We start from the raw sequence: 12,701 nt of genomic DNA, 5'->3' as shown, positions 1-12,701 counted from the left end.
TTTTCCATAACTATGCTATCCACTCGCATATTATAGTACGTATTGCCTTTTTGAAAGGTTCATTATCACTTAGTTTACCATTTCATTCAAGTTGGGAGCAAATTATTTCAAGATTAACAGATTAACTTTAATCTTTTTTTTCTTACTTTATTTTCTGAAGACTGTTCATTACTTCAATTTCTTTTTCTCTGCAGTACTTCATTGCTTTCTCTATAGGGGGCCTTGGGGGGTGAACCATCATGCTCTCGCATCAAGGTTAAATCCTGCAAGAACACGTGCCACAATCGCCCCGTGAAATTTCAAGATCAACGTATTTACTGTGGTTTCATTGTCATATCTCCAGCCTCCTTTCTCAGTTCTCATGCAAATCAGTCTAAGTCTTTCGCCTCTGAGTCACTGGAGCTCAGCTAAAACATACTGTGTTCTCCCAGGGGTTGTACAAAGACATGTCCATGCCATCTGTCTCCCTTTCATTGTTATTTCATCTAATATGGAACTTTCAAACTCACATACCAAAGAGATCATTCAAAATGCCAAATTTTTAATCAATTTGTATTTTCCATAGCTAACAAACCTGAGGTCTAACATTAGGTCATCTAGCACCAGCTGGAAATCTCGTAAAATTAATTATATATATATATATATATATATATATATATATATATATATATATATAAATTATCCAGGGACTGTTGGCATCTGTACCTGCCCATGGGGTATTTGGTAGTTCCCACAATGCCCTGGGCATCGCAACCTAATTTGACTGTCAAAGAGGGGTGGTTCAATGTGGGCCTTTATTTGCCAAGACAAGTCTGTTAGTCATGAAAAATACAAATTGATTAAAAAATCTTTATGTTCATATACGGAACAACCCTTCAGCCTTAACATTAGGATAGTCTTACTCATGGTGGGAGGTAAGTATATTTAATTGACTGGGAGTTTGCCACCTTTAATCCATTTCAGAATAACCATTTTCTAAGACAATGGAGAGCTATCTGTTCTTATGCGAAACACACGTCCCTGCACGTGGGTTTATAATCACCCATCTCTCTCTACTACACAGAAGGGTGTGTTGCTACTGAAAAGCATCCTATGCTATTGATTACCTTGACAGCATGGCTACCTCACTCACCTGTATCTAGTCCGTTTCAACTTATGATAGTATTCTCCCTCTTACTGTCCGTGGGTCAAGAAGTAGATAGAAAATGTATTAAAGAAGCAAGACCAGTCATCTCATTCATTCTACTTTCATACCTTCATCTTAAGACTAGATACTAACTGACCTGCAGCCACCACCGGACCCAAGAAAAAAAAAAAAAAAAAAGTGTCCAAGAATCTATGGACATTTTTTAAATGAAAGGAAGTGAAAGTTGTTTGACATAGCCAAACACTAGCTTTCAAAATCCTCTTAACATATATTTTTCTTGAATGCCAAAGAGGAGCTCAAGCCAATGATGTCGTGAGCTCTAGCTCTCCCAAGGTTATTTGACACTCCAGCTTGTCAAATATGCATTCCTGATAGTTTCTCTCGACCAAAACGATATTGTACTCTTGGACACTTTCTTTTCTCGACCCGTCCTGTACTCACAAAAAGTCTTCGGCATCCCAATCGGAGATGTTATGTTCTTTTTAAGTAAGCTCGTAGTATCCTGACAGGGGATAAAATTTCTTCAGGGTCATCATTCACTAATTCTCTCAAAGAAGGTATGGTAAAGGAGGCAAATCTGTCATCTTCTACAGATGGATTTTGAATTTTTTGCTACGAATTCTGGTATGAATTCAAAGACCATAGACTTTCAACCTCTGGAATGCTTTACTACATATTACATACCTTGTAACTTCCCTACTCTTTTGGTCGATGTTAGAGCCAACAAGAAGACTGATTTCAGTCAAGCTTCTATCCGTGGCCTGCTGCAACCACGGTAGACAGCCCATTTTCCCTGGTACACAGCTGTCGGTGACCTTCAGTGTCCTGCCATCTACGATGCTGCCTTCTGAGAAAAGCCTTCTCTCACAGGAGGTACTTGATAAGTCTCCACCCGTGAAGTGACAGGAACTGCACCTACTAGGTCGTTGACATTGTAGGTTGTTCCAGGGAGGCATTCTCTCGAAACATCTATTAGGAGTTCCAACAGGTCCGGGAACCATTCTGCCTTCGGCCACAAATGACCTACCAGGGGTCATCTTTAGATTCTGGGACCGCATAACCTTGTTCAGAACCTGACGATCAGACAAAACGTCGGAAATGCATAAACACCCAGATTGTCCCATGGGTGTTATCAAGCATCTTCTGCTGTTGCCTCTGGGACTACTGAACAATATATCTCCAACTTTTTGTTGTACTTCGTTGAGAACAGTTCTATGATCGGCCTTTTCCACAAGATGAACATTGTCTACCACTTCCTAATGTAAGGACCATTCTGTTCCCAGAATCTGGTCATCGTGGCTCAATTTGTTGGCTATTACATTCCTTTTCCATGTAATATACCTTGCCCTGTCATCTACTAAATTCTCTACAGCCCACGGATGAAGTTGAACCGTCGTCATCAGGTGTAATTAAGCTACTACTGTGGTGTTGTCTGACATCAATACTACAGAGTGGTCCTTCACTCTCTCCCGGAACTCCTGTGGTCCTAGAAAAGCTGCTTTTAATTCTAGCGCTTCCGAGAACAGCAGATCTGGAGAGGGTTGCTGAGGGGGAACCTTGGAGGAGTAATGGTTAGGAGACGCCCCGCATGGGTCAGACCGTTCAGCAAAGTGAAGCCAGTTTACCGCGTGGCAGCCACGCCCAGGAAAGGCAAAAGAGAGACCAAACCATAAGGATTAATAGAAACGCTTGTTATTTTCCCCATCTTTTATATTCATAATGCACGTTTTCATGGCATAAATGGAGGCCAAAACTGATAGACATTTTATCATTCTTTTAAAGAAGTTAATTATTTCATCATACATAATACTCTATTACTCAGAAATGCAAGGCAAACTTTTCCATTATCTTATACAGATAGTCTATTACTGGCCCAAATTTAAAGGAATTGTCTGTTAATTTCTAATTCCTTACTGTTTGTTATCTCCTGGTATTGGGAACTATTAACCTTATCTCCTACTATAAGCTACTATTTTATTTGAACATTGACAAGTAGTAATGGTTTGGAGTATAATCACATCATCTTCCTTATTTTTCAATTAAACTAAAAGTAATTGAGTGACACCTAGGTTATCACGAGGTCACGCTCCTACGGTCGACCCAGGGATTAAGTTCCCAGTCCCAATATGGCGGCCAGCGACCTGAGTGGTTTCACGTATCCCGTAGCAAGGCGTCTCCTAACCATTATTCCTCCTATAGTACAGCTTAATCTAGCCAATGTTGTATCTCTCCTCATCAACAGGATATTAGCCCATACATTGGCACTCAAATTTGTCAAGTATGAAATTGCTTTCAAACCAGATTGAAGCAATCTGATAAACATTGACTCATCTACTAATCCCCTGGTTGACTGAGGATGTAACCTTAGCTACTGCTGTTGATCAAAGGTCTGACCAAGAAGCCATTGCCTCCTATGTAGCAGCTTCTTGACAAGTCAGAGAGGGGCATTCCATCCTCGCCTGATCCAAGGTTAATCTCACCATATCTGGATTGATTTGTCTCCCTAGTAGCGGAACAACAGGTGTCGCATATTTCCTGTGTCTCAGTAACGGAGGAGGAAGAAACTTGGGTGATCTGTTTGATCTTAAAGAATTATCCCTTCCAGAAATCCATACATTCACATGTTGTAACACAGACTGCATGACTTGAGGACGGTAATTCATAAGACACCTTAGTATCCTTCTTCAGTCCCAATAAAGCTTCAATTCCTGTAGGAGCTATGCTGGATGGGGTTTCAGACCTCAAGAGATTATAAAATTGATGAATCAAGTCAATCACCTTCACATAAGAAGCCAGAAACTCCCGATTCTCCCCTTCATCTGCTTCCAAAACATTCTGTTCAGACACAGACAAAGGTTACTCACTCCTATCATGACATACGTCCATGATTCACAGCAGTCCTAAACTGCAACCACAGCATCTATGATCTCTGATGGCTGCTGTTGGCTTGATCTTGAATAGCCGCCAGAACACATGCCTAAATCTTTCAACACTCCTCGATCTAGAGCAAGAACTCTGTCTATTTCTCCACGATGACAGCTCCCGTGAAGTATAACTTACATTCTGTTTCTACTATTATTCCCCACAGCAGTTGGGCTATTATCCGCCCCGGCCATTGGAGAAGTTGACTTTAATCTTCCGGTATAGAGTCAAGCCACCACTTCCATCAACGTATCTGGAGGGGTTACCAACTCTGTATTATTTGACCTTTTAATGGGAGCTTTATCATCCATCCTTCGTATTTTGAAAGGTCTTACTGGAGATACTGGTACTTATTCTCCATTCTTTGAAGACTGATGCCTACCCACTGTTGATTCCCTTAACATCAGTAGTGTATACACAAAACTTTTTCCATCACTTTTGGCATCGCAGTCCTAGCCGTTTTCATCCCAGTGTCCGACAAACCCTTCAGCCGTGCCAACGTCTCTTAAATGACGGACATCATTGTCATTACCTGTACCAGCCACTGCCTTCCCCACTTTGTTCTTGACAGATATGTGACAGTCGCGACTCGAAAAAGTTTAATCTCCTCTTGGCACGTAGATCAGCCACTATGTCCCTTATCCTCCAATGCTTGACTGGTACACGTAATGACGTTGAACTAGATGATGAAGATGACGACAACGATTTCCGTCTTCTGTGTGTCTTATTCATCTTCTGCTTCCAAGCTTGTAACTTTTACATAAATGCATGTGTTACGAAGTCTGAAAGCACATCCGCATCTTTCAGCAACGAGGATGTGAGTGGAAGTAGGCTGTGACGTCATTGATGGCCTTGGTTGTGACATCACTGGGCTTGACGGAAGACGCTGTGTGGTTACTTCTGGTATCCCTGCGTGGCCCACAAAATTACTTCCCAAATTCTGAGTTGCTGGAAACATCTGCCCCATTGCTATTCCTGTAGAATTCTTCCCCATAAACTGCAGACCAGGTGGAGAAGGGACACTCAAAGTCAAGAGGCCCGGAGGGACGATCGTGATGTCACATAGGACAACCCCTCCAAGGTTGGTACACCTGATAGGCCAAACGCCACCCACATGCCTCCCATCCTCTGCATATCGGAGTCTGAAACATACGACAAAGATGGAGATGTTCTCTCCCTGCCGAGAAGGAGGGAGCATAATTAGGTACAATACCACACAAAACCCCTACTGGTTTCTAATAATGAACCACTAGAAAAAACTGAAGGGGTATGAGAAACATCAAATCCAGGAAAAGAAACATGCATAACCGATGCAAAAGAAGCCAAAGACACTTGGATATCCGAAGATGGCAGCGTCTCCTTTCTTTTGTACTGACCCTTTTCATAACTTTTTCCATTGTCCACCAACCAACCACAACAAATTGAACAAGGGTTAGTAATTGTAAGCAAGTTTTCTCGTCACCTACTGCACATTAAGTGATGATCCATGGACACTGCCGTTAAGAATCTCGATCGAGGAAACCCACTCACTCCAAGGCCTTTCCTTTGTCTCTTGCAGGATCCTGAAAAAAGTTCTGTTGGTGAAGCAAATTCTCCATGATCTCACAATTTACTCAAACCTACCAGATCACACAAAACACAGAGCACCCAAAAAAAAAAGGTAGGAAAAAAAATATTCACAAATAAGTGGGAAAAAAAAAAAAAAAAAAACATTGGAATTCCCGCCGATACCAGATCATCTTAGTGTTAAGACCAAAGGTTTGTTTCGTATATGAACAGCTAAACCTTTTTCCAAGAACATCCTTTTCCTGCACTTAGCTAATAAAGAAATTTTACACTTAACCAAGAATTAGTCAGGGAATTTTTACAACACGTAAACATAAAATCCTTTATTCATGAGTAAAATAAAATCATAAAAATACTTCCTTAAAACTAATCAGTTTACTAGTGTCTCTTCAGTACTATTTCCTGTAGAATCCGCTAATATGGCCTGCCGCCTGGGGGACCTGCAACAGGGAAGAATTTAATTTATTTTGCAACAAAACACCACAACCACCAAAGCAATAATAATGATGTTTGTAAATTACAGTGAAGAAATTCAACATCTTTCAGAAGGAAACATGTAAAACTTTCATCATCTAAACAACATAAGGGATTAACAAGAAGGTTACAAATGATTGTCTGAAAAGTGAAAGGGTGACTTAAAATATTTCAAAATACAGTTCTTTTATCCTTAATTCATAAAGATAATGTTCACTGAACAATATAATTAAAAGTTAAAATGCTAGTTTTTGAAATTTTTGCTTAAGACAATGATAAAAAAACTTAGGTGGCCAAATTTTAAGACAATATAAGCTGTAGTGACACTTAATCCCTTATATCGCAATATACCAGGCTTCCTAATGAGGTAAGAATAAAACTTGTACCTTGTACAAGTAAATTTATTGCACTCTCTTGTGGTACCTTTTAAAATTCAACACTGTTAACTACTGTTGAGATTGGGAGTACCATCTACTTATCATTAATAATGTCTCTACAAAATGTAGTTTGTAGATATGACAAGATGTATTGTAGAACGTTATGAGGTTTTCCAAATCCCACCCAAAAAGAATTACACATTTTAGCTTCCTCAAACCATAACTTACCTCTCATCATTGGGCCACTTGGTGGACCCATTGGACCACCACGACCCATTTGTGGTGGCATTCCTCCACCCATCATACCAGGCATACCCCCTCTTCCAGGCATATTGAGCTGAGGTCCTGCACGAGCAGCAGGCTGCATCATTTGTGAGGATGGGCCTCCCACACCTCTAGCAGGCCCTTGCAAATTGGCTCCAGTTCCTCGTCCAGCAGGTCTGCCCATTCCTGGACCTGGTCCAGATCCCAAGTTCACACGTGGTCCTTCCTAAAAAATATATAAAAAATATACACGATCTACAAAACTAATAAACTTAGGCAAAAGCATGTACGTACAAGTAATTTCCTAGGTGTAAGGTTCAGAATGGATAGATGGATGTATAAAAAATTAGAGGCATGACATAAGCACACTGAACTAAAGTTATTCAAACTAGTCATTAGATAAATCCAAAAAAAGCTTATAAAAGTTGGGTAACCTCACAAACAGGTTAAAATTTTTTGCCTTGGCTCTGTTAGTTTCAAACCACGTAGGTTACTTGAACCCATCACTTCAATAGACAACACCAACTAAGAATTTACCTAGAATAGAGTTCCTGCAATTTGCCAAAATTTTTCAACCCTTTACTCTCCTAAGGGCAAACACTTTCAACTTGGTAACATGAATCCGATGATCTGGCCAACTAATGGCAGATTTTTATAAACCAGAAATAGTTAGTTGTCACGATCCTTAAGTTTTACTGGTTATAAAGACACAACCCCTATCTCTCTTTCTTTGTAAAGTAACGATTGAACTTGGGATACCAAATTCCACCGCAATACTTTTGTACAGTTTCAGTTTCTAATGCGTAGAGCATCTGTAACATGGATGAGTAATACAACTGCAAGTCACAATGTTCTCCCTGTATACTACAATCCATTTTTGACAAACTTGATAATCACTATAGGTAAGATTTCCATAGTAATTCAAGACAACTTCCTACATGATTTTGCTAAAATCATCATAAAATTAACCATCAGCTTTTCCCTTCATGAGCAGTCCTGCGCAATCTGTCTGATGACTGAACTCGACTGTGTCTTCATCTTCTCTTTTTCAACAGATTTCAAGGTTCTTCCAACTTGACTTTGTCATGTTACTTCCTTTATATACTGCTCTTATTCCTCATCCAATCTCATCATGTCCAACTATCTGTATTATCCATCTTTTCTTATACCACTTCTTACAAGACATTCTCATTCATAATTGGTCTTCCCACTGTACTCTGGCCTTGATCACTGGTGACACCTATTCAAAATTTAATCCTCCATCAATGTTGGCAGTGGCCCAGTTTCTGCTGCATAGCATAGTACAGCCATCATGTACCATAACTGTTCATTCTGGTATTTACCAGTAACCCAGCTGTCTCATTTTGGAGGTGCAGCTATTTTCTGATCACACACTCAACTCCAGTTCCACTGTCCTAAAAGGTAAAAGGAGATACTGTACTCTACCTTTTCTACCTGTTTGTAGCATGCATATTTTGTAATACTGAGCCCCTGTTGTTATATTCAGCTCATAGTAAATACCTTTCCAAAGACAACCACACAGCCATGCTTTTTATGACTATTTTCCTGTGCTTCCTTTCCAGTTAACTATATTCTGCACTCTCACTTCATTCACCTTCCAACTAAACAGCCATATTTCTCTTGACTATACATTTTCTGTTTCCTTTCCAATCACCTAGACTGTTTCAATAAAGCATATTTCCATTTCCTTCCTCTTCCTTCCATTCTTGCATGTATTAAACACTTCCACCTCTTCCTCACATTCACCAGTAACACTAAGTCATCTGCATGAAGCATCATCAAGGGGACCCCTTTTTGCACTTTTTTGCAGCTGCTTCCTTTCACTATGAACAACATGGGTCAGTGGTGTTCCTTGATGGCTAACAGACAAACGGAAACCAAACCAAAAACCAGGCCTCTGACATGTGTACGTAATAACACTAATTTAATGGTAAGTATGAGGGTTTGCTCATAAACTGATGTCCATACAGCAAAATGGAGTTAATCTTATGGTCTGGATAAATGTCGCCTTTGCTAGAGAAGCAATAAAAGGAAAACGGCATCACTTCGACTAATAAAACCTGCAAAACCCAGAATTATTCATAATTCAGGAGTCACAGATGGAAGTTTACATACTTTCAGCTTATGAATGAAGTGTACTATCTTATTAGTTTAACAAAACCACACAATTCATACTAATCCTTAATCAGTATCTATACTAATCTTTAATCAGACAAGATAAAAGTCAGGAAAAGGTAATGTTTAAAGGATTTTGCCAGCACTAAGAGAGACGAGACCCAAGGAAATACTGAAAAGCAAAAGGAAAAAAGCAAGGCAGTTGATGACTAAGAATGTTAAATGCTGTCTACACCATCAAATATGATAATATTCATGGAATCTTTCTAAAACCCAATTTTCAGTATCACTACAGTGCCTGTACATCCAGTAGAGTAATTAAGTATTTCCAAACGGCACCAGTGTCCACAAATTACTGCACAGTATTCTCCCTCCTATTTAAGATGGGTTAGTTAGGTTAGGCGTGTGGGAAAAAAAAAAAAAAAGGGTTGGCAAAACCATATCTCTAATATAGATTAGCCTACACTACACAGTAAAAGTATGCTCTATACATATATGATATAGTAATTATCATCATCATCTAATTCTCTAGGTTTAATGCAGATTGACTTATGCAGAAGAGAAATTGAATAATGCTTACAAGTTAGCCTAGCCTACAGTTAAATACAATTTGATTCATGATAATTCAGTACAAAAAGAAATTGAATAACACGAATCAAGATTCAGGCGCATACTGTAAGGGTATCCCACTAAAATCTGGTGTGACTGTCCCACGTTGTCATATCTAAACGGTGTCAGGCTGTTGATGGCTATGTATAATTAGAGAATAGGTACAAATGTAATGAATATATATCTTTTCCAGGAATCTTTAAAAAGTTATGCTTTACTTCACTGTATCCAATACTGTATGCATTCTCATAGCGGTCAATCTTCAGGTTTGGAAATCGGCCGATGGTGAAATGAGTTTATTTCACCCTATTTAACTAAATTCTTTTATCTATAGTGAGTAAGGGTATAACAAAAATATACCAGTCCTATTCTACATACCATCATTTATAATATAACTATGGTAATTGTTTACTATCGTACGATGGTTGAAATACAAGCAAAATAGATTATGTTATCACATTCGGTTATACTTGGCAAAAGTGGTTTCTCGTTTGGTTGTTTATGGCTGTACACATTTACGCAATGAGTATAAAGTTAGCAGCAATACTTCTCACATTCTCTTTTACTTTTTCTTTTCTTTCTAACTTATTAAACTAGAAAATGGGATAGAGAGATGGCAGTAAAGAAGTTAATGTACTACGTATTGTAATTTGGTCTCTCTTACTGCCTGACTGAACGCTGTTCCCTGCAACAGTTATGAGCGAAATTTCAAAATATTTTCAAAACATTGTCATATTGGTATTGTCGGATTATCGTAAGACAAATTATCGCAACTTGAACACTACCTGTATTACCATGGTGTCACACCATCCAGTATCATGTCTATCATAACCTTAATGTAATATTTTTAGAAAACACAGTGTTTCATGTCGAAAAACATTGTCATTCTTGTGAAAGTTTGCTCAGTATGCATATTGTCTCTGAGGAGTACCACAGTCATCATTAAAGATTTCTTTATCATCACATGAACTGTCACCTACTAAATTATCATCTTGGGAAATTCTGTGTAAAACTTTAAGTGGTGTCACCTACTAAATTATCACCTTGGGAAGTTGTGTAAAACTTTTTAAATTAAAAACTAAATCAATTGCTTTCAACTGCTTTCCATACCTAACACTAATCTAAGGGCTAGTTTCAAGAAGAAACTGGTGACAACCTGCCTTCCCAGATTAGTAGTGTCTCACTTGTTTGCAAGTTAATTACAATAAGAACTTTGAGAGGATGATTTATAATAATTTTCACGATGATGCTCTTTCCAGTGCTGCATAAGGGTGTATACAAAGATTTAACACAATCATTGTGTGCAAGTAATGCCACTGAAAATGCTCAACTTACAATTTAACAAGTTATTATCCTTTCTTTCATTTACTTATTCTGGAATTAGCAGTGATGCAATGGAAATGACTAACAAATGCAAAATTAATAATTTTTTCAATACTTGAAGCATCTGGGGAGATGAAAGCATAAGAATGAGAGTAGGATTCAAGAGATGAAAACATTTCCCCAATTAGAACATGAAGGTTGTCTAACTCGTAAAGGCCAAAAAATTACCAAGAACAACAACAACAAAGACTGAAGATGAGTAGTACTCTAATTTATAAGGATCCATGTTTCTTGAGGTCATAACTGACTGAGATGGGTTCCAAAATTATCAAATTAGTAAAGGGTTTTTAGCTAATCTTTAGTAATCTTAACTTTCATGGCAAGCACCCTTCAACAGAGATAAAATGCCAATGCTGGCCAAGTGCCAGGGTTTCAGTAATAGTGATGTGAGGATTCTACTAGCAGCTTGTCGTGTACAGCCCTATGCTGAAAAACTAGAAGCCTCATTTGTAACAGCTCTGAGTCCTAGTGGCATAGCTTTGAGACTTAGTTTCATCAATTCCAGTTGGTTTCTTTCAAAGCACTCAGGACAAATGCTTATGGTTATCAATAAAAACTCAAATCATGCTAAAAAAAATAAAGCTATTAGAAGTTTCAAAATAAAAGTAATATTCTCTCTTTTCAAATGGGAAAGTTACTCCCTAACACTACCACTACACTTCACTACAGCTGAGCATTTACCATTGAATTAACAGCGCTGTGCTTCTAAAATTCTTGGCCTACTGCTGTCCTACGAGTGTGCATGATAGTGCTTAAATTTAGCAATGGTGTTTTAAATTTATTTTTTACATTTTTACATTATTTTTTATAACCATTGAAGTTCAGAGGCTTTGGTTTTAATGCGTAAAAAAAGGTATGCTAAAATACACCAACATAATATGCATGTTGATAACCTACTGAATATATACTGTACATTAAAGACCTAGGGGCAGTCACACTAGCCACATTTATGTACTATTAGACCCATCTACTTAAAATTCTAAGTTCTCAAACTAGTACTTAATAGTCTCTACCAAATGCCTTCCTTAAGTTGTACGCTGAACTAGTACTTTTCCCTATGCATACATAGTGCTGAAAAATCAAAACCTGACTAATACTAGTTACTACCTCAGGAAATTCAACATTAAGGGATCTAGTATAGCAATGGAAAATGACACTTACATCAGATGGTGGGGGTCCTTCCAGAGTCATGGTGACAATTGTCTCACCGCGAAGTAAGAGTAATCCCATGGTCCTCTTTTCTTGTTTCTCCTCTTTGTTTTTCTTGCCCCTGATGCATCTGAACTCTTCACAGTCAGCCAAAATCACATTCATGTGCTTATCAAAAGCTGAAAAAAATTATAACATTCATTTTCAAAAGTTTTCATATCTGGATGTAATACACTTTAGTGTTAATACTTATAATTGAATGTGATCTCAGTGAAAAATAACTATAAAATGCAATTAACCAAACCATCAAACAGGAAGTACCACATACATTTCCGCAAAAATGTTAGATGCACTTTATTGAATGCTGTACTAAGGAATAAAGATTCGAATGAAGATTCAAGAGACAAGATTGATAACTGAAAATAGTTAACATTTTTTCTAAACATGCATATATATATTTTTTTAAATGAATATACCTCAAGTAAAAGCTGGTTTGGATACAAATGCTTGCTAAGTTAAAAAAAAAAAAAAAAAAAAAAAAAAAAAAAAAAAAAAAAAAAAAAAAAAAAAGTTGGGTAATGTTGGAAGATGAGTGATGAGTGGGGTACTGACTAACCCTATCAACCCCACTCTTACTTCAGCAAATCCCAACAAATGTAGGGGTGGTTACAGGT

General features: G+C 38.0%; 1 protein-coding gene across 1 annotated transcript in view; it reads right to left on the bottom strand.

Annotated features, from left to right (window-relative positions):
- Positions 1-5,943: 5,943 nt before the first annotated feature.
- Positions 5,944-12,701, bottom strand: part of LOC135208455 (small nuclear ribonucleoprotein-associated protein B-like) — a 34,668-nt gene continuing 27,910 nt past the window's right edge. The window contains exons 3-5 of the mRNA XM_064240652.1: positions 12,040-12,206; positions 6,715-6,976; positions 5,944-6,075 (exon numbers count right to left, since the gene is read on the bottom strand). Coding sequence (XP_064096722.1) covers positions 6,050-6,075; positions 6,715-6,976; positions 12,040-12,206 — 455 coding nt within the window. The 3' untranslated portion in view covers positions 5,944-6,049. The remainder of the gene's footprint in view (positions 6,076-6,714; positions 6,977-12,039; positions 12,207-12,701) is intronic.

Source organism: Macrobrachium nipponense, chromosome 35 (assembly GCF_015104395.2).
Source record: "Macrobrachium nipponense isolate FS-2020 chromosome 35, ASM1510439v2, whole genome shotgun sequence".
Taxonomy (NCBI): domain Eukaryota; kingdom Metazoa; phylum Arthropoda; class Malacostraca; order Decapoda; family Palaemonidae; genus Macrobrachium; species Macrobrachium nipponense.
The sequence above is the reverse complement of the archived record's forward strand: the minus strand, read 5'-3'. Positions and strand labels throughout refer to the sequence as shown.